The sequence below is a fragment of the Cariama cristata genome, unplaced genomic scaffold, assembly GCF_000690535.1.
Source record: "Cariama cristata isolate BGI_N322 unplaced genomic scaffold, ASM69053v1 scaffold360, whole genome shotgun sequence".
Taxonomy (NCBI): Eukaryota; Metazoa; Chordata; class Aves; order Cariamiformes; family Cariamidae; genus Cariama; species Cariama cristata.
The window spans coordinates 22,562-49,507 of record NW_009596118.1 but is presented as its reverse complement, the minus strand read 5'-3'; the positions used below and the strand labels follow the sequence as shown (position 1 = coordinate 49,507).

The window sequence follows — 26,946 nt, the reverse complement described above, 5'->3', positions numbered from 1 at the left end:
GACATGTATGGGATGGAATACCTTGATGGTTAGTTTTTGGTCACCTGTCCCATCCGCACTTTTCAGCAGGTGTGACCCTTTTACATCTTTTCACTTGTTAACATAAGAGAGCCAGTAGTGACCTTGATTCCCATAGGAATAAGTATAAACATGGGCCTTTCTGCATATGAATCTCACTGTTACTTTAGTAACAAGTATAAGCATCAAGCATTATCAATTCTGGAAGCAGATACTCTCTGAAAAACATGTACCTAACTTCAGAAAGTGCAGTTACTTAGAAGAAACTTAACTGAAGAAAAAACTATGGAAAGGAGAAATAGCCCTGTTTTAGCCAAACTAGGGGACACAGTTTTACTGCTGATTCTAAGAAAGAAATTTCCACATTCCAGAAGTTTCCATATTCAAGAAGTTACACCACCACCTCTGATTTTTGGCTCATAATTCCTATTTCCTGATTAGAGTGTAAAGAGGAAAAACTAAACTTAATCTTAGTTCTCACAGTCCTTGAGGGAAAACCAGCTCTAGGTCAGGCTCACGGGGAAATTGCAAACCAAAGCACTATCCTTTCTACACCTACATTTATAGCAAGGCTAGCACCAGAGGGAACATTTACCGCGGCATTAATAGGTTTATCATAGGTAGGATTTCAGCTGCATAAGTTGCAAGACCCTTCAGGGATGGGAAGATGATTGTTTTTACACTGATAGTCATTGCCAGGGTGCTTATGATTGCTTTGTAGCTGCTTTGCACAAGCACAGTTGGTGTAAAATAGCCTTTGGCTACCCATGAATCAGTCCCCTACTCTCAGCAAAGACTCAAGGTTTTTGTTCAGTTTCCTTAAATGGGATGACTACATGTCAAAGCATGGGAAGAAATCAGTTTTGAGTTAATTCTAAGTGGGTTTTTGAGCAAGAAGGCACAGGAACTGTAAAGACAATTTGAAATTCTTGTTCTTTTTATTTTACTTTTTGGCTTGTATTACTCAGCTCTTTTTCTCTGTGGCTGCAATGTGCTTTACATAAAAAAGAAACCTTGTTAGACAGAAGCTTCAGATATTCCAAAGTGAGTATGAGTAAGCTTTGGCTATATAACAGCAACTGCCCTGGTAAGAAAGCCAAAGAGCAGGGCAGGGTGAGAAGGGAATGATTTTATTTTTTTTTTTTAGGAAAAATTTTTAATGAGAAAAAATGCCAGTTTCATGTTCATTCATTTTTCCTCTACAAGATGTGCTTTGTGATGTAGCAGAGAAACTATGTGACTGTCCCTTTAAAAGCCATCATACCAATCAGCAGGTTTAACTGTCAAGCAAGCTGATGTAGGGCTCTTTGAATTACTGAGTGAGGGATATTCTTCCTGCCAGGTCCTGTCCCCTGTAGGCACTGCAGAGAAGTATTATAGGGCAGTCCTTACCTTGGGAATTAGCCTGCAAGACCCCAATGCTGTCATCAAACTGCATAGATTTGATGTTGAGTGACGCCAAGATGCATTCCTTGTCCTGCAGCGAAGCATCATCAATATTATTCTGATTGGCTGACAGGATAACGCACATGTCGCAGAGGTTGATGTTGACAGCCCTTAAATCAGCCCGACTTAATGGTGTACCCTTCGGCACAGAGAAAAAAAGCGGGGCGGGGGGGGGGGGGGGGGGCAAGAAAGGAAAAAAAGAAAAACAAATTAAAGATTGAGAAGGAGCTTTGGGAAATTATTTAACAAGTATCTTTTTTATGCTCTGACATTAAGCTGGACTAACTATGTGCCAGGGAATAGGAGATGTGTGCTAATCTAAAGGGTAGTTGGTGCTGATGGCAGCATTTTAGGTTCAGTCTCAATACTCAGTCAAGCTATTACTAACAAACAAGAAACAGGAATAATGCCAGCATTCTACATCTCATCAGTGACTTGAAATTGTCTTGATTTAAGTTGCTATTGTGTGGTAACCTCTGGCTCTCTGAATATAACAAGGGGTGTGTTTTAAACATCTATTTATCTATGACCAAGTCACAATGGTCTTGGGCAAAAGAATAGCAATTTAAACACGAAAGCATTATCTGTCCTACACATTTGAAATGCAATCAGGATAAAGCTATTTTTTTCTACCTGAAGCAACACACAAAAAAGGTTAATCCTTTTCAATGCATGTTTTTGGTGCTTCTAGAATGAAAACACACTGATCTTCAAAGTTGTGTGATTAAACCCTTTGAAACAGAAACAAGACTTTATCTTAAGGGGTACAACTCATGCAACATTCCCTGCTTCCACAATTCTCAATCAGAGAATGCAGTAATTAAAATGAAATGTTGTGGTTAACACAACTGAGAAATGACACTTAACCCATTATGTTTTGTTTAAAGATAACGTTTGCCTTTCACATCCAACAGTCCACATCTCTAGCTACAGAATATTAAGTCTATGTCACATGGGCTACAAGTTCCAGGAAAAAAAAAAGTTTTTTTATGGAAACTAGATTCTGCTCAGCTGCCTCACATGGTTTGGTACCCAGACCCTAATGATGATGAGGAGACTAAGCTGTCCCCTTGTCACACAACAACTTTCATAAAACCGAGTCAAGACCCTACTCTTCCATCTCCTGATCACTCATGGTGAACGTCTCCTGAACTCCACTGAGAATATTGAATGCAAAAGTGAATTTAAAATGCAGAAAGTGAAGGCAGAGTTCAATTCTTATTCAGTGATTGCCACCTAGTTTCAGATACCAGCCTGACTATTCCATGTTACTTTCAATAATTTGAGGCATGAAACCTTGTGGAAAACAGTATATATCAAACAGATATGATGTAGTTATAAAGTGCTCAAAAGTTAGAATACAATTATTCCTGCCACCTTAATTCTGCCCTTTGTGTCTGTACTGTGCACCAAGTGAAGCAGGATTCCTGTGGGGAAAAATAATATGCAATCATGTCATTAATTAAAGGCTTACACCTAATGATTTTATGCAAAGGGACAGAATTAAGGCTGCCTAAGGATATTTAAAATTGGCATTTGCCTACTTTTTAAGAGTTTACTCAGCAGCTTAAATGCCTCTTTTAATACAGACTTTAAATTAAATTTCCACCTTTTTTTTAAACCAGAAAAACTGTTCTTATATTCAGCTGTAACCACATCCCCATCAGATATCAGCAGCAAGTTTTACCTCGTGAACCAAAGCACAGAGAATTAGGAAATGAGTTTGAGTGGCCTCCCTTTAACACATGATTCCTACCAGTATGATCTCAGATACTTCAGTAGAGTTTTAAATTAGTATAATTAGATTAGAATAATGGTGATATTTTTAACTTTATATCACCATTTTGAACCAGATAGGCTAGGGGAAGAAAAAAAAAAAAGAAAAAGCAGTAAGGAGATTGGTGTGGTCTTCAGCACCTTTGGTTACTGTGTAAGATACAATTCCTTTACATATTCTGTATTTTTAAAGGTGTATTAACTATTTACACTGTTTAACTTCAAATTAGTCCAAAACTACTCTAAATTTTGATGCAAACTGATTGGGAAATGTAAAGGTGGTGTACATTTCCTTAATGTCTCTTCAGAATTCAGAATCGAAACTTTACAAATATGCATTATAATAATGGATACACATTATATACTGGATAGTTTGGAAGTGGTAGTTGGATTCTATTCTGCTTCACAGTTCAACAGTACTATCAATTTCATTCTGATTGCTTAGTCTTTAGCCTTCACAGTGACTGGAATTAAAAGCGATTGGCAGGAAGAGGAGGATATTAACTGACCAAATCTGATACTGACACCATTTTTGTGACAGCAGAGAATCTTGTGACACCATCTCTTGGATCAGTTTGCAGAAAAAAGCCAGGGGCTAACACTAAAACTGCATTTACAGTAACAAAGACCTACAGCCTGAATTAATCAAAAAGTGAAGGCAGTCTTTCCATTCTATAGCTATTTTCCCAATTATTCAGTTTAGGTTACATCCATCATTGATTTATTTTTAACTGTGAAATGTAATTACTAAGAACTGGTAAACTCATATTTTTTCATTCTGATAAAAACATCCAAACTAACTTTACTCTGTAACGTACAGAGCATTCTCTTTCGTACTTACACTGTGGGCTCGTTTCTCTCCTGCCTACATCTTTGCAGGTCATTTACAGCTACAACTACCTAAGATCACTAGCTTGGAGGGCTTCATTTGTTTGTCCTGGAGGTTGCATTTCTACATTTTGGGCATATGAGTGAATGATAATGATACATAGGAGAAAAAGGACCTCTGAATTGTGGTTTTAGTGGTTGTCCCTACTAAAATCAATAGGAGACTTTCATCGATTTCAAAAGGGTCAGGCTTTTGCCATACTTCCGTACATGAGTATGGCAAGACTCTGAACTGAAATGCTATGGCAATGTTCCTTATAAAGTAGTCCAGCCTACAGGATTTTTTTATGAATATAGATAGATATTATGTAGATAGAGCAACAATAATTTTTTTCAAAGCTTTTGTGCGTATAAATACATAAATAATGTCATAAATAACTACTGTCATTCTGTCAGGGAAATCACAACATCAGAATTGGCTACGTGCAGTGCACTACAGTGAATGTTCGATATATAACATAGATAATACACTTGATAGCAGCTGAAATTCATCCGATGAGGATGACGAGGAACCAAACACTGCAGCAAATATCTTCTAATAAGGTCTCACAGGGCTCTGTTTTCATAGACACAGTAAAGGGAAAATCTAAGTCCTCAGGCCTATAAGTAGACAAAAGTAAAAAAGCCTAAGATCAAAGTCAATATGAATCTGTCCAGTTGGTGTCCTAAATAACAAAGTATCAATAATATGGCTTTGGACTTACAGGCAAGATTGAAACCTTGGGGAAGTTATGCAGTGTCTCCCATTCCCTTCTCAGGTATTCAAGTGAACCCACAAACACAATGTGCTTGAGTTCATGGTAGTGAAAGTTGCTGGCTCGTAATGGCATCACTAAATTTCTTAATCCAATCAAAGCAGATTTAACATCCCCAAATATGCAAACGACTACATGCCCACTTAAAACTGTCATCGCTGCTTCACTTCGAGTCTAAAAAAACAAAAACAAAACAAAAAGACAAGGGAGAAATGAAACAAAGGGAAGCTTAAATCATATATTGAGTTTTAAACCAGGAAAAACACAACTGTCAATATTGTTCATGCACAAAGAAGCAGTTTGATAATAGCTGCTCATTTTACCCTTATTTATCCTTCATTAGATGTGCTCAGCAGAAGAAAATTTTGGTTTTGTTTGCAAATCCTTCAGTGTTCAGGAAGACATTGTGCTGGACTGAATTCTGGTCCTGTATATGTTTCTACGCATGTGGAATGAGACTCTGGTTAGAATCAAAGTACTATGGGTTTAGCTAAGAACAGAATTTGACCTACCATGCATTTAGCCATTAGAAGGGTTATAGAAAAGAGATGCACAATCATGCCTTAGCTGACAAATCACTAGTGGGTTTTGTTTTTTTTTTCAGGAACAATTTGAAAAGGAAAATGTGAGTGCCCAATGGTCTTAGTAGGACTTTGGGGTATTATACATATCTTGTGAATTGAGGACCATATTCTCTTAGAGTCAAAGTTCTTATTTTAGGACAAGCTGCTATTACCCTGAGAAGCAATCAAAGAACGCTCTACACTGTTGTGCTTTACAATGGATTCTCACCATACTCCACAGAGCTTCTCTCAGTAAGGAAAAAATTGTGTGCACGACTAATACTCACTTTTCAGGCCCACTGGACTTCCTGAGTTGTTGAATAGATAGAATGAAAAAAGTCTCATGGAGAACATCTGAATTATGTTCAGTATTATCTTCTTGTCTCAGTGACAGGAATAAATTCTTGCACTAATTTCATTAGTGGTAATGTCAGTTGAGCAGGCAACTCAAAACCCAAGATGATTAAATAAAGTCATTAGGAAAAAATGACCTTCATTTCTGGAGCCAGTCTTAGCATTAATCCACTCCATCAAGTAGCTGCAGATCCACTGACATCATATTGCCAAGAAGCTGTACAGTCAGTACCATTCAATAGAAGTTTTGCTAATGACTAGAACTAAGACAATGGTGAACTGCCAAATTTTCCCCTCACTTACCCACATTATATGTCCTTTTTCTAAATTATGGAAACATGACAATGTGCAATACAGACTGGAATATGCAGCAGAGCTGTTCACTATGTAAGAAGAACAGGAACTCTGATTAGAAGTTTTCTCATCAGTTAAAAAATACATGAGCTTTCAATTTCTCTGGGGCAATTACACTCATTTTCATACAATTCTACCAAGAGAGTGGTCTTGGCCCTTCAAAGATCTGAGTGAAGCATGTAAGTTATCTCATGCCTCTGCCTATGAGTCTGGAATACACAGACTTTGCAAGACAGAGAGCAAGTCTTGAAAGAATTTCTGTAAAAAAAAGTCTCTCTGTAGTCATTGATCTGTATGTAGCCACATACATTTGACTGTATGTCAAAAAAAGTTCTTACTACCTGGTACTGCTGGAATCTTGCAGAGCCAAAACAGACCTTGGGCAGAAAAATGAATTCTTTTCTGATTGAGGCATCATCAAGTACCAATTAGAAGACAACCTGGGAAATCTCGTCATCTTCAAATTATGTACTGATTTGTACTTGTGTGGTCTCTAAGGACAGCATTAAATTTGCATGGATATGAATGTAGACATAAACTGTGGACTGTGATTTTGAAAAGGTGTAAGAAAGCATTTTGCTCGCAGTGTCTTTATTGGTGATGATGCATGAAGCAGGAAGAACCTGGCCAGACTTACACATGCACAGGCTAGTAGGGGGAAAAAATGACATGGTATCACCAAGAGATGATAAATGAGGCACTCCACAGAGCCATTTTTGGACAACTAGTTTTCAAATGGGACAACATGTAAAGGTTGCTGGCAAAAATGTGTTTAGAGCATGAAGGCAGATTTCTATCTCTGTCTGTTACAAAGTATTGTACAGCAGGGCTGCCCCTCCTTGCCTGCTGAATACATCTAAATGCATACTATTTAAAGCTGTTCAGCCAAACTCCATCTCACAGCTCAGTCTCTAGAATTTGGAATTTACTTGCTTGACTGTTTAAACACCGATATTGCAATTCCAGGCAATGTCACGGTTATTACAGAAACCCCTGAGGAGAAGTGGAGACAGGCTTTTAACCCCTGATTGCTAGAATAAACCGTGGCTGTCACCATCGTCGGCTACACCACACCACAGTGCAGGAAAGACTAAGAGAGCAGGCTCAGGAAAAGCTTTATGAAGTGCGACAAAGTGAAGACCCACCAGGGAGTTCATTTCAGACATCATCAGTTTTGTATATGAGCTCTGGAGTTAGTTACTTGTTACTCTTAGGTATGAGTACATGAACACAAGTGGCACAAACTTTCACCGAGTAAAATAGACTGTGATAGGCCTTCTAATTATTTTTAATGACTGGAGTCAGTTTGGTGGCTTCCCCAGGTAAACAAATGAAACAAACATAGACTTGGGTTGCTGAAATATCCTAGAAAGGCAGAGTTGTAGAACTACTTACTCTGGCCTGTTTGGGCATCTTGAAATGTTGGAAATTGAGAAAGTTCTAAGAGAGCAAAATTCACACCAGGAAATAAGAGATAATGCAAAGCAACACTTGCCTGTATTAGAAGTATTACTGCCTTGTGTAAAAAGATAAATGTGGTATGTACACATTTAAATATTTCCAATCTTAATTCTCTAAAGATTTGAACCAAACATACAATTTCAGCGTATGAAAAAGAAATTCTCTATCTTGGACCAATTTTATTGTTGCACTTGGCATACAGATTTATATAACCATAATCATTTAACCAAAATGCCAGCTTTGATTTCACCACACTGTGTTTCTGATTTCAATACACTGGATTTAATGACAGTAGAGATTACTTTATTAATCTATTAGACATCAATTGTATGGTTCAAATAACTTCTTTTCAAACACAACTTATCATCAATACCTACCAAAATGACCTTTTCAATGTCCTTGGCTGGACACCAATGAAACATCCCTGTAGAGTCATATTTTTTCACATTGGCATCCATATTGTCAATCTGCTCGTTGCCAGGAATTAACAAGGGGTCATGCCTGGGGAAAAACAAGTTGAGGACAACATAAGTGGAAAATATTATGAATTATGGATTGAAAGATATCCCAAGAGCTGTGTACAAAGAGGGATAAAAGTAAAAATATGAAAGGTATTTACACTTCAATATGCTTTCAATGTGGGCACTTTTAAACAAAAGCTGAAAAGAAAAAAAAAAAGATAATTTTTAAATTTTGGGTGCCGTTTCAAAGATTTTCTATACTCTTTCTACACCAATAACCATTTCATTTTAAACAAGGTTTTCTGACACCATCACATCCATAAAAGTTTCCTTTCTTTCCAGTCCCACCCCTCCAAAATAAATATCAGAGTTGCTATTAGCATCTGCAATGAAGCAGAAGGGATAGGAACAGAGCCCCATGCTGACTTACTGGCATAAGTATGGAAAGCCAATTACTTGCTTTTACCACATACAACTTCTGACGTGATGCTCTTCGCAGTAAAAGCTTTAACAGGCTGCACTTTAAATATTTTAGCAATTTGCCCAATCATATTTTGCTTTCCCAAACTGAAGCCCTTTAAAGATTCAACAGTATGTCATTTTAGAGCAGACTGACTAACAAATGCCCACATCTGGAATACATGATTTTAATACCAAACAACAATGTCCATTTTCTCTGACAACTCTACCTGTAGTAACCTTCTAAGTGTTTTTGCAGCAAGATTTTAAAGCACAAGGTTTCTCAAAAGAGAAGCAAATAAAAGACTTTTTTATAAACTTGCTCTCCATCTATATAGTTAGTTACATCTAAGCACAGACACATACAGTTCTTTAATTTATATGCTAAAATCAAACATTAAGCTAAGTACTAAGTGACTCCAAGACTCTCAGATGCTATTGAGGACCCTTAAGTGATTGCATTATACAAGAGCATTACGAGGAGGACTGTGTTTACAAGGCACACGGTAAACTGACCCTGAAATCTTAAATTCAAGGAGGGAACAGAGCTTTGTCTGGCAAAACTACAGTCTTTACTTAAGGGTTTTGTCATGAATGCTTGAAATATCCTGATACAGGATTGTAACATTTCAAAGAAACTTTGCAATGGAGGAATATGTTAAGTACTCTGGGATGGGTAGCTAAATTTTAAAGCAGTTTGCCTTTTGAAATCTATTAAAGAAACACCCATATTGGCTGAACTCTCAAAACTGGAAAATTTCCTGCTTTTAATGCATATGAGCCAGCATGTGGTAAGAACCTCTTTTCTGCATTGTCTGCTAAAGCAGACTTTGAACACTGTGTATGATACAGGTTAATTTACCTTGAATATAGTAGGATAAGTTACCATGCTTAAAACAGTTATGCCTGTATGCCTAAGAAAGGTGTAATCCAGAAGGCTGCACTGCCATTCAGCGAGACCTGAACAGGCTGAAGAGTTGGGCAGAGACGAACCTAATGAAGTTCAACAAAGGCAAGTGTAGGGTCCTGCACCGAAGGAGGAATAACCCCATGCACCAGTACAGGCTGGGGGTTGACCTGCTGGAGAGCAGCCTGGTGGAGAGGGACCAGGGAGCCCTGGTGGACAAGTTGACCATAAGCCAGCAATGTGCCCTCATGGCCAAGAAGGCCAATGGTATCTTGAGGTGCATTAGGAAGAGTGTGGCCAGCAGGTCGAGGGATGTTATCTGAGGGAGGTTATCCTCCCCCTCTACTCTGCCCTGGGGAGGCCACATCTGGAGTACTGTGTCCAGTTCTGGGCTCCCTAGTTCAAGAAACACAACTACTGGAGAGAGTCCAGCAGAGGGCAACAAAGATGACGATGAGACTGGAGCATGTCTCTTACAAGGAAAGGCTGAGAGAGCTGGGTCTGTTCAGCCTGAAGAAGAGATGACTGAGATGAGATCTGATCAATGCTTATAAATATCTCAAGGGTGGGTGTCAAGAGGATGTGGCCAGACTCTTTTCAGTGGTGCCCCGCAACAGGTGAACAAACTGAAACTCAGGAAGTTCCATCTGAATATGAGAAAGAACTTCTGTGCTTTGATGGTGGCAGGGCACTGGAACAGGCTGCCCAGAGACGTTGTGGAGTCTCCTTCTCTGGAGATATTCAAAACTTGCCTGGATGTGAACCCGTGCAACTTGCTGTAGGTGAAACTGCTTTGGTAGGGGGGTTGGACTGATGACCTCCAGAGGTCCCTTCCAACCCCGACCATTCTGTGATTCCATGACTCTGTAATCTCTAATTCTATCAGGGTGATTAATTTGTGTGATTTTATACCCACTGATTATATATCCACTGAAATCAGTGGAAAATTCTCATTCATTTCACTCAAACAGGGTTCACTCCATAGAAAGTGGTTTAAAAGAACTTGAGAAACAATTAATACCATGCTCCACTTAAACCAGAATATTTTGATGATTTAAGAAAAAGGAATGGCAAAGGCATAAGTCTGACTCATCTGGAAATTGAAACATTATGTTTTTTAAGTTTTTCACATTCACTCAACAGAGATACAGTTCAGTGCATTTCACTATCAACCCACCGGCAGCAGAGGAGTCTCTAGAGGACTACCTGGAGTCTCTGACCCTACTCCAGGTTTAATAATGAAAGACCTTGAATAAGCATGCTCCCTCTTTTGTAGGAAGCAGGGGTTACTTCTTGGTGCAAAAGCTGTACCAAAGGGTTTTGTTGTGGAACTTTTGGTGGGTTTGTTTTGTTTAGGTTTTGGTTTTGTTTTTTTTTTTTTAATTTCTTGAAAAATATCTAGACTCTGCATTCTCTTACTCCATTCATCAGCAAGCTGTTTTGGCTGAGAGCTAGCTGTGATACTGTTCACAGGGCATTCCTTGCTGCTCATAGTTGTACATGGTACAGTAAGCTCTGCAACCATGGATACAATTCCATTTGAAGGTTGTACTAACGTTCAGACATTTAGTGGTTCTCTGTCCTTGCTGTTTTTCCTGATCAGATGTGTTAGCTATGCGTTTCAAAATAAGAAAGTTTGCCAAAATGTTATGAATATTCAGGAGTTTTCACTGAGAAATGTTTTTCTTTCTGTTGTTTTTGTGGTTTTGTTTTTTACCCCAAACTTTCACAAATATTTCTCCACAAGCTTTCCTAGTAGAGCACTGAAACGCAAACAAAGTTCACTGATCAAATCGCCTCCTTTTTCTTTTAGAAATCAGATGCATATAGGAAGGAATTTTCTTTTTCCCTTTCCCTTCATCAGAGAAACTATAATAAACCAATTTGTAAAAAATGCCACATCCTAATTTTCTAATCAGCGTTTCTTTTCTGCTCTGAGATTTAAAACTAAACAGATCATCTGAAGCTTTCACACAAATGAGTATTTAGCAATACTCTAATCCCAATCACAGAAATTATACAAATTGAAAGGAATTTAATAACAAAGCAGGTGATAACAGATATCTGACACCAAATTATGGCCAATTGCCTTGAGGTCTGAGGCAATTTTTAGTGTGTGAGTGCTAAAAGCCTAGCGTAGCTCTCTTTTGGGTAAGGGCCTTGAATCCTAAAAAGGAACATTCGAAATAGCTTTTGCCAAAGATTTTTTTGAAATTTACCTCAATACTATATTTTCTAGTTATCTTAGGTTTAAATAGAAGTGTGCTGTGGAAGGGATGAAGAACGTGAATCTTCAGATATAACTCCCCATTGAAGTTTTAGGTAATAAATTGAGAATTTTTTTTAATGTTAATTTTTTTAAAAATCAATACATGCATTTATTTGCAATATGATAAACTGTTTGGATTGCCTGCTTCACTGCTTGGAGTACAGCAGGTGGGAGCCTTAAGAGAAGCAAACAGGATGGACACACAACAAGAAAGTATGCTAATAGATACTATTGGACTATTTTTACGCTAGGTGAATGGATTATTGCCTGAGAAGGAAACCACGATAAGACTAGCCATGCTTTGTGGTTCAGAATCTGTGGTTTTTTACACATAAGTGTGTTTATTAAATTTAAATCTTCTGGGCTAAGCTATTATTTTGATCTCTTTAATCAATGATTTTTCATTCTCAGTAAAGCGATCCCTAAAGATGTCTATGGAGGTTGAAAACTGTTTACTACTAAGGTCCAACATTGTACTCAGATGTTAGACGATATGCTGGCTTATGTACTTAAAAACTGAATTGATCTTGGGATTTTTTTTTTAAACCATGGTCATTTTATGAAGTAATACAGTAATAAATCAGTATTACTACCATGGACATATATGCTCTCATTAATCTGATGATCTAAACCTGTTTCACAAATACTAATAATTAATTAAGACAGACACACAGAGGCCAAGGCTGTCAAATCTGCCTAAGGGGTTTGGAAACCCTATTCCCATTAAAATTTATATTACACAAAGCATTACAGTTGTTGCTCTTACAGCCAAATCATGGACTGAATGTTCCTAGAGCCTCTCTGCCCTCCTCACCCTTGAAGATGGCCCTGTCAAGCCATGCTTGAGTCACATTAGCAGGTTACTGTGGAAATGCTTGTATTAGTGCTGTAGCCATTATGTTCTCCAGGGCTGTAAAGTCATCTGCTTGAAAAATTGAAATTATAGGAAGAAATTCTCGTTCTATCAATTAAAATCCATAGTGTTTATTTTAATTGAGATGTCAGCTTTTATGGCTTGCAATGACCAAAGCATTTGTATATGTATAGCACACAAAGCATTGTAAATGTACAGCATGCATAGGAGAAAAGGAGCAAAAGCTAAATTTCTCTCATCCATAATCCCAGTTTAAAAATAGCTTCTTTGGTTCTTATGGCAGATATTACATGCGCATGACTTAAAATGAAGAGCAAAATACCATCTTTTCAAAGTTTTGAAGAGCATATAATGCCACTTATGAGCAATTAAACGTTGAAAATGACGCTAAATGCCATGCTACAGCTGCAACCCCAAAAAGCCTGCCTGGAAGACAACAGCCTAAAGCAAAACCATAAATCCCACTTCCAGTAAACCTATCGCAAGGAAGTCAACATTACATTTTAAAGAGCACTGCCTTCCTAGCACACATTTATAACTACTGCAAACTTATTTACTTGGAGTTTTTGAGTCTGGAACTTCTGAGTATGACTGGGGGTGGACAGAACTTAAAAAACCATTTGGGGCCAAACGGTTGCCTCATTAGATGACCATTGTTTAGCATAGCCTTGTATTCTGTCACCTTTGTCTTAACCCTCTTGCTATCATTCATATGCAATTGAGCATTAGAGCAACATATCCAGTTGATCTGCAGTGGAACTGCTCCATAGGCTGAGCACTGGGAATAAGAATACTATATGACCAGTAGGGACCCCTGTATTTAAAAATAAACTGTAATCTGTTAGTTTTTGCACATCAGTAGAACAATGTCTTGGTTACATTTTATTCTGCCCTCCAGTAAAATTCTCCTTATATAAAATCAATGGCAAAACACCCCTGGCAACAACACAACTCCTCTTTAACCTGTGTTTGTTAAAGTCTGCAATCATGCCTTTCTCAGGTAGATATAATATATCTGGATTTGGCCCACAAAAAGATGTTTAGCAGTCTCCAGCTCAAGACTCGGGTCTTGGGGTCTTGAAACTCACTTTGTGTGTGGTCCAGGAATTTTGAGTTCTCCTAGCTGACTTTGTATGCGGATGTGGATGTCTATTTGCGAGTGTATGCACACACATACTTAATTTTAGGAGGAAGGACTGGGTTTGCTGAAGGTAAGATAGGAATTGAAGACACACTAGAGGATGTCTCATGCCTTTGAAATTTCTCCTACAACTACCCTAACAAATTGTGGCAATTAACATGCTGTTAGTGTTAGATGTATACAGCCAGTGCAGGTGCTAATAATTGAAAAAGCATTTAGAGCTTTTACACCCTGGCTGAATATTTCATGATGTGCTGCATGTTTCACTATTTACTCAGTGGGCCTCTGTCACTTCAATCTTCTCTGACTGCTTTGACTGGTGCTATAAAGCTCAACCAAGATAGAGTGACAGCTTGTCACAGGCAAACTCCACTGACTCCAGCAGCTCGCTGGGACTAGCTGTGAAGGTTGTCACGACATTCTGATGGAATTCAGCAAATGTTTTGTGACTAATACACCCAACATTTGTCGGCTACCATTAGCCATTCCCTGTGACCCTCTGCAGTCTGTGTGGATGGCATTAAGTTGTAATGAGAATTTGTTGCCTATGTGCGTTACACTAATGACACTCTCTTGCTGATCTTGCCTTTCTCAGGTTAATCAGCAATGAAATTTGTAAAGATTCAGTGTCCAGATGCACTGGGTTTTAGAGAAGAAAACCCAGCGTGACAAGAGAAAGAAAACCTGCAGTTTACTGTTAAATGCTTTCATTGTCACACTCAGAAGATATCCTAATATTGGCTACAATCTCACGCTGTCTTGACTTTTTCCTAAATCTAAAAAGAAGAATATATCTAGTACAGTGGTTAGTACCTAGTGCCCTGTGCTAGCTTATGGGTTGAATGACAGTGCTAAGGATACTAACAATCCTCCTTCCTTCCCTTTTGCTCTGCCCACACGTCACTGCAGTTTTTTTTATCCTCTGAAGCCTTACTGAAGAGTTCACATTAATTTATCAAGACTACTAAGGACACTGATATAAAGCTGTTTACTGTAAGAATCTTGTTCATTAAAGTATCTTCATACCTCAGGACATGCTCAGAATATGCTTCTGAAGTATGAATCCTCTCACAGAAAAGTAACAAAATAGTTAACTTTTAGACTTTTATATGAGCAACTTAATGAGGGAGAGACAAGGCACACAGCCAATGTGTCTTCTGGTTTTAATATTTCCCAGTTATATCTACTCAAGCTGCAGAACTAGCAATCTTTGAGGGGTAGGAGAATGTACCTAAAAAAATGATTTTTCATTTGTAAAAAAAAACCCCACAGTTAAGTGGTATCATAAAATATAGGATTGGTTTTTGCCACTTAAATGAAGTGTGTAGCCTTTGCACCTTATGATAAAAGCTACCACTTTCTCAAGTCAAAGTTTATAGGCATACATTATTTTCTTTAAACCCAGCTTAAAGCTAAAGAGTTTTTTCTTTCCATTGCCTTGATCTCAGTAGCTCTTCTATTACGCTGAACTTTATAAAAAAGTCAGTTGATTGTTTCTGCTGGAAAATTCTCCTTTTCTTTCCTGACACTGTTCTCTCATCTCAAAAAACTTGTGCAAAATTTTACAGTACTCTAAGAAAAAAAATCTGATACTGTGTTTATTCCCATAGTTTATAACACAACTACCAATGATAGCAACAGTCAGAGGGCTAACATATACTACCCCCTATCATTCAAACTATTTAATTCTATAACCTTGTTAAAAAAAGGTCTAAGATAACATAGTGATTACTGAGCTACTCGTGTTGCTCATGTTGGTTGCAGTGACCTTGTAAAACAGAATCAGGGAGTGAAATGTGCTATTAAATACCTGCTGTGTTACAGCTTAGTTATCTTTGCATACTAACACTGCGTAAAGTTAGCCTTGTAAATCCATAACAAAGGATGCAAATTTTAGAGTACTTGATGGAAATCTCCAAGGCTGACGGACATAAATATAAACCATTAGTATGGTTAATCAGGGAGCTTTCATCTCTTTAAACCTTACCTTCATGTCTGGCTTAGAGGAGCCATGGAAAATTATCAGACTGAACTTATTTTACCAGTTTATGCTTGAGAAATGTTTCCCTCTAGACCTCCCATCACTTTTTTTGGTTCCTATGAGAAAGCTCACAGTTTCAGCTCACGGAAGTGCTGCACTACAATGGCAAGGGCAATACAAATTCATCCTGAGTGACACTAGCAGAAATGTGTGTGTACATTTGAGTGTATGTAGCCGGGTGGGCAGATGAGAAGATAAATGTGCACAGCCATTGTTGATACACTTAGAATATTATATCCAACTTCAGGAAAAAAGACAGGAGGTTTCCCCCTCAACTTCAGAAAAATAATGTCATTAGGTTTCTGGAAACGTATGCCAAAAAGCTCACTTTTTTCCATGTCACTTAGCTGGGTCTTGAAAGTCCCTGAGCAAGTTTTACGGTTTGGCTGGGAATTATTTTAGATCCTTGATCAAGAAAAATCCTCAGGCTTACAAAATCCTCCTTGGCAACACAATGAAAGAAAACCCAGCATCCTCTGATGTCTCTGATTCTTATGTGATCAGGGACACTAATGATAATGACCCTTTGCTGAGTATGCTACTTGTCTAGAGGCCTATGTCAACTACACCACTACATTCAGAGTGGACAGGGACAAACTATTTGTTTGCTCTTCAGGCCCCTTGGGCCCTGTCATATGCTATTTGTTCTTGCATTAAGAGGTAGTTTGACTCAGCTGGGCTGACACTTCCTTCAAGTCAGTGTATTCCACTCATGCAGTAGCAGCTACCAAAGCATTAAGTGTGGACTTGAGCCCCAGCAACAATCCTTTTAAGTGGCTTTTTTGATTCATATCCAGGGCTTTTCACATCTTTACTAGTCATTCTGGAATCCAAAATGACATACTTTTTTTAAAAGTATCTTTGCTATTTGATATTCAGGAGCCATAGCCTCCTCATTTTTAACGTGGCTGTTCATCAAAAACATGCATCAAAACCTGTGACTGTGAGATGATGAACAGGTGACTTGATATCACTGCATGACACCAGAGGCATCAAATGGCTCTACTTTTCTTCTCTATCTGATGAAGAAGGAGATCTGATATGTGATTACTCTGCTACTCACAGCTTTCATTCCTTTTCTTTCCACTTCCTATTCAAATTTTCATTGTAATAGGATGTCCTTGTGTTCACATCTCCACAGGAGAAGTATCCAACTTTTCCTGTTTAAGTTATTTTTAAATAATACCCATGTTCATGTAGGTTTAATGGGACAGACATCTGCTAATGTAAAACAGACAGAAACAACCATGAAAATGATGTTTTTCTAGTTAATTTGCATTTGTAGCTACAGTTGGAATTTGAATTATGTGTTTCTGATTGATTAGATTCTTCCAGTGTTGCATCAGTGTGATTCTGCTCATGTCATTTGATGAGATGCAGGATTCAGTTAGAATAGTGACTTCCTAAATGTGAACGTAGACCATTTATGATGTATACAAAGAACATTTCTACGCCTACCATCTATTTATTTCAGTTAGTAATTTACTGGCACTTAGAGACAATAACATCAAAAAGATGACATCAAAAAGATGTCTTCAATCTATCTATCTGGATCATATTTAGTAATACAGTTTTCTACTTATGCGTCAGTAAATCTCCAAAAATTCCCACTTCCTGACCACGTCTAAACAAGCACCTGTCAGACCCCTTGTCATGATGTCCCAGGGAACCCCTATGATACAGCTTCTGTCCTCTGTTCTACTCCAGCAATAGCAGAAGTCATAAAGTTTCATCTCATGACATAATACCCTCTTCCCTGATTTGCCCCAGTCACTGTGGAAATCTAAAATCTGCTCAGCATTTTCAACATTATCTTAACTGTAGGGCTGCTCAGAAAGTGATTATAAAGTCACAACTCTGATTGCAATTTATAAATTAACTTTTCACATATTCTACCTTTACATGCTCCAGACTTCTTATCCTCAAGGCCCCCTCTAGATCCAGGACCATAACCGAGGAAAAGTCTGCAAAGTAGCCAGCTGTTTCTGTGGGAGGGACAGGGGTGAAGCCAGCTTTGAAAAGGAGCTTTTAAAGTAAATTTAGGAAAAATATTGCAAAGATATATATCAGCTGCAGACATGACAGTGCTTTAGCTGATTTACCTCTTGTGTACTTTTAGCTGACACACACTAAAGATTTCTGGGCAGGAAAGCAAGTACTTGTCACTTTAGGTAATTTACGAGGATACAAAATAGCAGATAATACAGCCCACTTTTGTTTATCGGAAAGGAGAAAAGCGTTTGGCCATTACACACAAAGCTGAACAGAGTTCTCTTCTGATGCAATCCACTTTGTCTTATTTAGCACCTTGAACCAAAGTTAAGTCAGTGTAGATAAAGAGTAAGACAAAGAGATGGTTGGGTCTGGGGAGAGGCTGAGGGTGCCAACACAGGGCTGGTGAATAAATTTAGCAGCAAGGGAGAAGAGAAAGAAAACAATGTCTGGATTTGGAAGCCTAGCAAGTTCTCCACTTGCTGCTCGACCTGTGTTTAGCAATTCTGATGTGCTACTGAGCAGACAGCTCAAGCTCAGGATGACTACTCTCCCTCAGTCCCTCTTCAGCAGGCAATGAAAGCAGGCTCTACTTTGAAAATCTTCCCCCATCATGCAAACTGACACAGGCATGCTTTTCAAAAACCCACAGCCAATCTGTTGATCATTACTTATTTACAAAGGCCTTCGGGCAGAAAGTCCTGTAAAAACCATACTTGATACGGTATATACTAGCTTTTTCTGCTTGTGGAAAAAAGTACCCCTAAGGCTACCTCAAACCATCACTTTCTATTGCACATAAAATGTACCGTGTAACACTAAAGTATTTAATATATATGGTATAATATATCTACAGGAAAGGCATTTGTGTAGAAGTATGTTACCCTGTATTTGGTAATTTGATGTTTTGCTGAAGGCTATGACTTGAAAAAGTCTGCACCTAGTACAGAGGACCTGTCATCTCAGTACCCAAGAGCCAATAGAATAAAGAAGTACCCTTAAGCAGCAAAACTTTGACACAGCTTTGAAGCATATGAAAACAGTATAACTCCCCAGAATTATTATTACTCAAGATCAAAGAAATGAGACATACTTTACATAGCAAACAGGGACAGTGTGCTCAGCTCCAAATGTTTCAGCGCTTTCTCTCTCTCTCCCTCTCTTTCTTTTTATTTCTACTTCCCCAAAATTAGGATTTGGTAAGGGCAGGGGGGAGGAATCTCCCACATGTTTAAAACTTTAAGTGGTTAAAACTATTAGCACCAGATAAGAAGACTGTCCAGAGGTAAGTAAATTGAAAATGATGCTAGCATGACAACTGGCACCATAAAAATGAGAAGCTTGCCAGTATGTTCATTTTATTCTTCCTCATAAACCGTAAACAAGTATGTAAATCAGTGTCATATGCACAAGGCTGAGCTAACAGGAAGGCAGAGAACTTTTAATGATACGTTTAACAGAAATAGATGGTCAATAGGGAAAAAAACCCACAACTGCGTGCATTTTCCTCTGTGAATCAATCTCACTTTTGGTTCTGTAGTCTAAACAGAAATGAAGATGACTTGTAGAAGTTACGTCTTTGAATATGCCCTGTATTGCAGTAACAATAAACAAATATGGATGCTTTTGTAACTGGCCAAAGATAATTCTAGTCTACTGACTGAAATACAAAGAGAAATATCACCTAGCTGTATCCAGAATCATTAAAAGAACAAAATAATTGTCAAAACCAAGAGAAGTCGTGAGTGATTTTACATATGGGAAGAACTATATACTCATATTAATTTTTTTCACTTAATCTCTGTGACTGCAGAGCAGTTATACATAACATTCAAACCCCAAACTGCATGAATGTGTCTATTTATATATGCAAATAAGTTTACATTTTTCTGTGTATATACATACATATACAGTGGAAAACCTCTGCTATGGTATGTAATTCTGGATACAATTATGGACTGAGGTTCTAGCCTGGCTACTTTAGATATGCAAAACCAGAGCAGGAACAGCCTCCTTGTAGAAAATTCCTTGTCTCCTATTTGATTCTATTTTGACTGACTTGAGCAGGCAAAAGGTGAAGCACAGTGAGACAGAATGCAAATGCCATATTATTTTAATAGATGCCAATTTCTTGTTGCGTTTCTAGTTTTAAGAAATCTCTTAGAGGTAATTTGTCTTATGGAAGGAAACTACAGTTATACAAAGGTGTACTGGTGTAAAACAATGTACGCATAGCAGCAGGGGAAAAATATCACTAACAAGATGATGTTTTCATCACCCACTTTTAGAGTATATACTACCCTCTCAAAAATCCCTGTATTTCATAATTAATGTGCTTTTAGCCTGAATAAAACTGCATTAGTTTTGAACTTTGCTTTGGCAAGTACATAGATTATTAGACTTTTTTATCAGTCTAAATCAATTAACAGAAATTTGATTTCAATCGACAGGATAAAAGGAAGGTAATATTCAGGTTCATTTTTGATTGTGATGATACATCTCACATATGGCCTTAGGTACAGAAAACAGTACTCAGAGGGAATCCAACAAAAAGAGAATTGCCTGAGGCAAACTAACCACATGAGTTCCCCTGATTGGTTAGTGCTATCATTAGTGCCACTGCTGTTTAAGAACTACACACGGACAGGACAGGGTGACAGCTAAGACTTTAAAGCCTATGTATTTTTCAAACAGCTTTTCAAACTGTTTTTCATGACAGAATTTTTTTCAGCTCTATCATTAACTGCTGACAAGCTGACAGAATAAATACTTCAGCCTTTCAGAAACCATCTAACAATCTTCTTTTTCCACCTCCTCCCCATATTTTTGATGTGGGGGGAGGAGAAGAGGAAGGGAGGAAGAAAGCAGATGAAGATATGAGTTTCTTACAGCCTTACCTCATCAATTTGGGTGAGGAGTTGGGTGAATTTCGCATGCCTCCGTTTCGCTGCTTTTTTTTGGGTGACAACGTCGACGGCTGCTCATCTTCAACTGGAAATATAAGGAACTCATGAGATTAAGTACTGCTCTAAGTGCAATAAGAAATACAAGTGAAGTAGCAAAGAACACACACTCTATGCCCATTCACGCACTGATACTTCATTGCTAACACAGGCCCAACAGTAATAAAAATCAAATACATGTTAGTCGAAGAGATTGGTTTGAAGGAGAAGCAGGGAAGAATACCAGGATTTTGAACACAGGCGTTCAAATTGTTTTCATACTTCAAAAACAAAGTGGGAGGGGGGGTGAAACCACATTCAGGTTATTCTTGGAGTTATTTTCAGTTAATCTGCGCTACAGAAAAGTAGAATTAGTGCTCTGCTATATTCCCAGAAAGATAAAGTACTATTTGCAATACCAACATAACAGCTGCCAGCCTGCTTTTGCTAATGAACTAGACACCAGTTGGTTCTTGCTCCTCACATGCCAAACAACAGAGTCTTCATGAAGAGATGTAAAATATTCAATGCCTTGATGTTCAATGATTCAGTTAGTCGGGAATGTGAATGCAGCCTGCCATTGTGCATAGATCTCCAGCACAAGTCAGACCTCATTGCTCTACTCTTCTCACAAAGGGGATTTTTAACAGGAGTGAACAGAATGAGGTTGAATGGAAGTGGGGAGACAATACCTGTATAACAGAGGATGCATGTGTTATGCAATCTTTTAATGAGGATGAGGTGCATTTTCAACGACAGATCAATTTCCACATGTAAAATCACTTACGGTTTTGCCAATCATAAACTACTCTTGGATAACCTATGTCACAATACATGCTGCTTAAACAAGTGCAGCTTCCTAATAACTCATCTATAAGAATTAGCCATCATCTTTACTGCTTCAAGATTGTTACTGCACTTGATAATCTGTGCATAAGGTTTACGTGTGCCACCAAAGGGAATTATCTTATGCCTGCTTTCTCAAATTCACACTAATGGTGAATTATTCTAATATAAAGAAGGGAAAATACTTTTTTTTCCAATCCTCTTGTTAACTGAAAAATTAACTAGAAGATAATATAACTGATGCCTAGCTTTAAAGCCAAAAGGAAAGAGATTAGTAGTAGCAGTAGTAGTAGCAGCTATATTAAAAGAGCTTAATACACATTAGCAGTGCACAAGCAGAGGCTGGAAAAAAAATCTATTTGCAACGAGCTACGTGAGAACAATAACAAAACTTGTATATATGTGACCTGCCCTAGACTTATCTGGGAAGAAATTAAGCAACATCCTCCTGCTATAACCCTCTTCTGACACTATTTTATTACAGGCTGCATTCTAGCCCGTCATGTCTGTCTGTTTGCCCAAGTCAGCTATGGAACTTCATTTTGCCTTGGCCAAGACAGAAGGACTGAGCCCTGAAAAGACAGATGTGCTGTGTTTTTAAATGACTTGGCATCACCTAACACATCAAGGGAATTAAAACAAAATTGCAAAAGAAAAACAAAAGAAAAAAAAAAGAGCTAATCCCAAAATAAAAGCCCCAAACAGTGGTGTAAAAGGTAATACTTAGATCAGAGCAATGACTGTCTAATAATGATTTATTTCACTAACTTAATTTTCTTTTCTTCTCAGGCAGCATCGCCAAAGACAAAGCCATTTTCTTCTCATTTGACTTTTTTTCCAGTTCAGAGTCCTATAATGGAAATGCTTATTGATGATTAGTTAAGTACTATTCTTTGTTTGGCTGAGAGATAAATAAACCCATAGAAAATTCTCAAAAATAAACAACTTATAATTTTCCTTCTGTGACAGTTTGTTTGGATTAAACTAGATCACTTCAGTATTTAGCTACTTGTAACATGAATTGAACAGGCAGAGAGTTTTGTTAGTTATATCTTTCTATTTCTGATTATAACAACGTGCGAGTATTTCTGTATTTCAGAATAACCTCTGAAAATCACTCTCAGAAATGGCCTAGTCTTGTTTTAAAGTTGTCTATCAAAAAGTTATTCACAAGCTATTCCACACAGACAGCACATTGCTTTCAAGATACACACTGTGCTTTCTTGTTGCTTATAGGATACGAGTATTCAGTTCCAATGTGATGAATCCACCACTTAAAAGATCAAAGGAACAAGAACCATGCAAAATGTCATTTCCAGAAACCAGCTACAACTGATACGTTTGCTCTTTTGGTAGTAAAAATTCTAAATTTCACTTAATTTAATCTGCTACCATGGGGTTCCAGAATGTTTGTCAAGAGGTTCAGTATTGCACCATAAGTGTATTGTCATACTATTTTAACAGTTTAAGGAAGATATATAGTCATCAGGACCATGTGCAAAATCTTACATTAACACAAGTCAACTGTAGATCATATTATAGCCAGAAATATTTCTATGAACAAAAGAAAACACTATTAAGAAAGAGTACTTTTCCAAGTTTTCAGCTAGCTAAGAAGACTCCTGTCTGATCCTTTCAAATACTGCAAGTTAGTACAATAAGGATCTTTTGTACTATATGATCCATCATTTGCGTTCTCCAGTGCTGCCAGCTGATGCTACCCTGCCGCCCAATTAAAAACCAAAGTGTTACCAGCAATTCTACAGAGAAACCATTTCTAGAACTAGATTTCTAGCAGCCTGCACTTATTTTTGGTACTGCATCCACAATAAATAAGCTCCCTCTTTTGATATGTGCTTGCCATATTCAAACTATGTTACTGTCATCAATTGCCTAGAAAGTCCAAAGTTAGTGTGGCTCACTAGTTAATACCTGTTAGTAAAACCTTCTGATGGATCTCAGTTTGTTGCTAAAGCAATGCCTTGCTTAAGCAAGGAAGCCACTTACTCTCATTGCAGCAATGAAAGGTGATCTGTCTTAATCATATCACATCCAAATAAGATTCTGTTTCTCAATGAAATCTGTGCGGAGAGTTTACAGGGCATCTGCAGTTTAGAAACACAGCTCCATAAGAATGGAGGAAGGGAATCCATGAAGCTGAAATATGTGAATGGTATATAATGGACACCATTACCTATGGCTTGGTTCCCAAAAGTCTTGCAATGATAACTCACAAGTGTCTTCTCAGTAATAAGTAGGACATAAAATATATTTAATTATTATCCTTCAGATACTCTTATCAATTTCCTGCATATTTAAAGAAATATATCTAGCAAAATTTTTAGTAAAGTCATAAAATATCATTTTAGTTTCATGGTTCCTGTGTCTGCATCAATTTAAAAGGGAGTCTTCAATTTACTTGTTCTTATAAAAGACAACCACATTTGAATAATGGGCTGTGATATATGACAACTCAACTGTGATGTTGTACATTTGACCTAGTGCTTTTGCTAATGAGAATGAGTCCCCATTTTTAGTATTTTTGATGTCTTCCCACTACAGGATTTGTATTACAATACAGTCATATTATATTATGCAGACTTTCTTCACCAGCTTTCATAAAACTGCAAATAAGTTCAAGAATTGGACACAGAATTTTATAGAATTGGAACTCAATCCAGCATCTGAGTTCCAATAAAATTCAAGAGCTTGTTTGCACATCCATAAGTATAACACTTATTGTACTGTTGTAACAACCCAGTGCTCACTTGTCTAATAGGCAGAGAATCTAACAGTTTTGCAGTTCAGGAAGACTCAGTGCTAGAAAAATGTCAGGCAAGTCTAATGATGTTTCAGATGCTCCAGTTTTTCCTGGAGTTTAATTCAAAGTTACACTGATGTTTTAACATGTTTGCTTACTCTTGAGTAAAGAGGATTCACTATTTCAATGATATAACCTCCAGACAATGTTTCATGAATTGATTTAAGATGTGCTGGTAATTTTAACAGCCTTAATGTGGAGCTGAACATCTGTAACAACATATTACTTGACTTTTATCCTTATTTCATTTTTAAAGCAAAATAAAGGGAATGTCTTTCAGAAACAGTGGACAAGTTAGTAGCTTTTTTCTTTGTTATTTTGTTACTATTTTTAAAATAAGTCTGTCTCCTTCACTGCCTCTCCCAGGTCACTAGCAGAACAGTTTACAGACGCTGTTTTCTAGACCTCAAAAAGAGCTGGAATTTGAAATAACATCTATGTTACTGAACATCACATGAACTGGAATACCTGGCAAACTCATTCTGCCTAGCATGTAAATGCTTCAGAGCAAATAAACCATATGAAAGGTAAAGCACAAATCACCCAGAAACATTAGTTGACTAGCTATCTCGATTAACTTATTAATCACCACATCTGGAGAAACCCACATCTGTAAGTACTTAACAGAGCATTAGTAATGTCACAGTCACATTGAAAACAGACTACAAAACCATGCACAAACCAATTTGTATTGCCTTATACATCCAACTATGGGGCTACCTACGGAGATCTTGGTTCAACCCAGGCTTTTGGGAGTGGTAGCGGTATTTTACAGGCAAGCTGAGCGCTCTTTGTAATCTACAGTATGTAGATTTTCCTTGTTCAAGAGAACTCAATAAGTTAAGGTGCAGCAGCGAGGGGTTGTTGGATAGGAAGAGGCTCCCTTTACGGTTATTAACAAGTGGAACAGGTTCCAGGATTCCTTCAGTGGACTTGGCACCAACCAATGCATTAGCAGTTGCATTCTTGAATTGATATGAACATTTTGGGCAACTTGATCTAGCTGCATTCTTTACTTCTAAATAATAAGAAAAAATTTAAATTAATGTCTTTGTATTAAAAACTATTTCAAACCAATTTTGATATTATGTGGAATTACAGACTTTAAAGCTTAAAAGAGGCTGGTCTATAGCTGAAATAAAGGTAAATAAAGGTTTATACCTGCAGCTTTCTTAAGGTGTTTTGTTTTTTTTTTTTCTAAAACCGGCTTTTTATAAAAGAATACTTATAAAAGGATTATTCTACAATATTATCATCTTTAAGTAATAATCCCATCCTAGGGTAACTGTGTCTGAGGTAACACTTACTTCCCACATGTTGATAAAGGCTTTGAGATTTACTAGCTGTGGAAGATTTTTATTCCTTTAAGTCTATTGAAAATGACAGGGGACGTAGAGCATTCTGGTGCTATTAAAATAAATAAGGAATCATAGAAAAAAGTAAAGTCAACATTTCAAAATTGTGCAAGCATGTTTATGGAATTAAACTGATGTTTAGGGTCTACATAAAAGTTGTTGGCTATTCAGCAGTGTTGAATACTGCAAATTTCAGAAGGTCACACATAGCACCTCTGAAAAGAAAGCTAATAAATTTAATTTCCTAAATATGGATTTAGCTTAAAACTGTGATTCTTAGTCGTCCATTTCTAATATATCAAAGCTAATTAAACAAAAATCCTATATTAATACCTCTAACAAATGCCATCCTCTGTAAAAGACAACAATAAAATGTTTTTCTGGTAAAAATATGCAGTAATGATCTTCTCCTAATGTTTGTTTCATTCAGATTGAGTATATTATAAAGAAGAAGCTATATTACTGAGGCACTAAGACCTTACATTCTGCTATGTATTATGAGGTGAGGAGGCTAGGTAGGGAGTAGTTTGTGGACTGATAATCTCGCAGCACTATTTCCATGTTTCAATTGCCTTAAAGATTCCATAAGGAACTTTGAGTAGATAGTAGCTCCAAATGATTTGAAGAGGTCGGCATGGTTTTTGGCATCTTTGTCTAGTTTATCATCAGCTAGAAACACTATCTCGTAACAGGAAGATACGTAAATAGCATCCGCATGCTTGCCATTTGTGTTCAAGCGCAAAATCCGTCTCTCACAAAAAAGGTGATTATATGTGAATTGCAAGAGTCATTTGAATGTACTTTTTAACAAGGTTCAACTATTTGGTGACAAAGTATCCATTCACATTCAGTGATCTCTGAATTGATGGTTTGCTACTACTCTGACCGAGGTGGACAGAAAAATCAGTGAGAACAGAACTAGAGTCTAACTCACAATATTATTCTGTTCTTTGCTAATAGTAGTGATGTTTAAAGTATAATGATAATAATGCATACTCATGAGAGTTCACATAGATTTTTAAATCATTGGAAGATAGTATACATCTTCAATTAGCAAAACTTCCACAAAAAAAATGCTGTGTATCATATTGGATACACTACTTGAAAATTATTGATCTTACCTTGGAGTTACTGGATTTTTGTCAGATCTTGTACTTCTATCTTTGATATTCCTTCAGTAAAACAATTTTCAGATGATAAAATATATCTGCACAGACCTATTT

The 26,946-nt window shown here is 37.4% G+C and overlaps 1 protein-coding gene across 1 annotated transcript in view; it reads right to left on the bottom strand.

Moving 5' to 3' along the window:
- The window catches only part of LOC104164965 (calcium-activated potassium channel subunit alpha-1-like), a 96,990-nt gene that overhangs the window by 47,928 nt on the left and 22,116 nt on the right, over positions 1-26,946 (bottom strand). Inside the window, exons 2-5 of the mRNA XM_009704459.1 lie at positions 20,657-20,750; positions 7,993-8,116; positions 4,833-5,057; positions 1,411-1,603 (exon numbers count right to left, since the gene is read on the bottom strand). Of these exons, the coding sequence (XP_009702761.1) occupies positions 1,411-1,603; positions 4,833-5,057; positions 7,993-8,116; positions 20,657-20,750 (636 nt within the window). The remainder of the gene's footprint in view (positions 1-1,410; positions 1,604-4,832; positions 5,058-7,992; positions 8,117-20,656; positions 20,751-26,946) is intronic.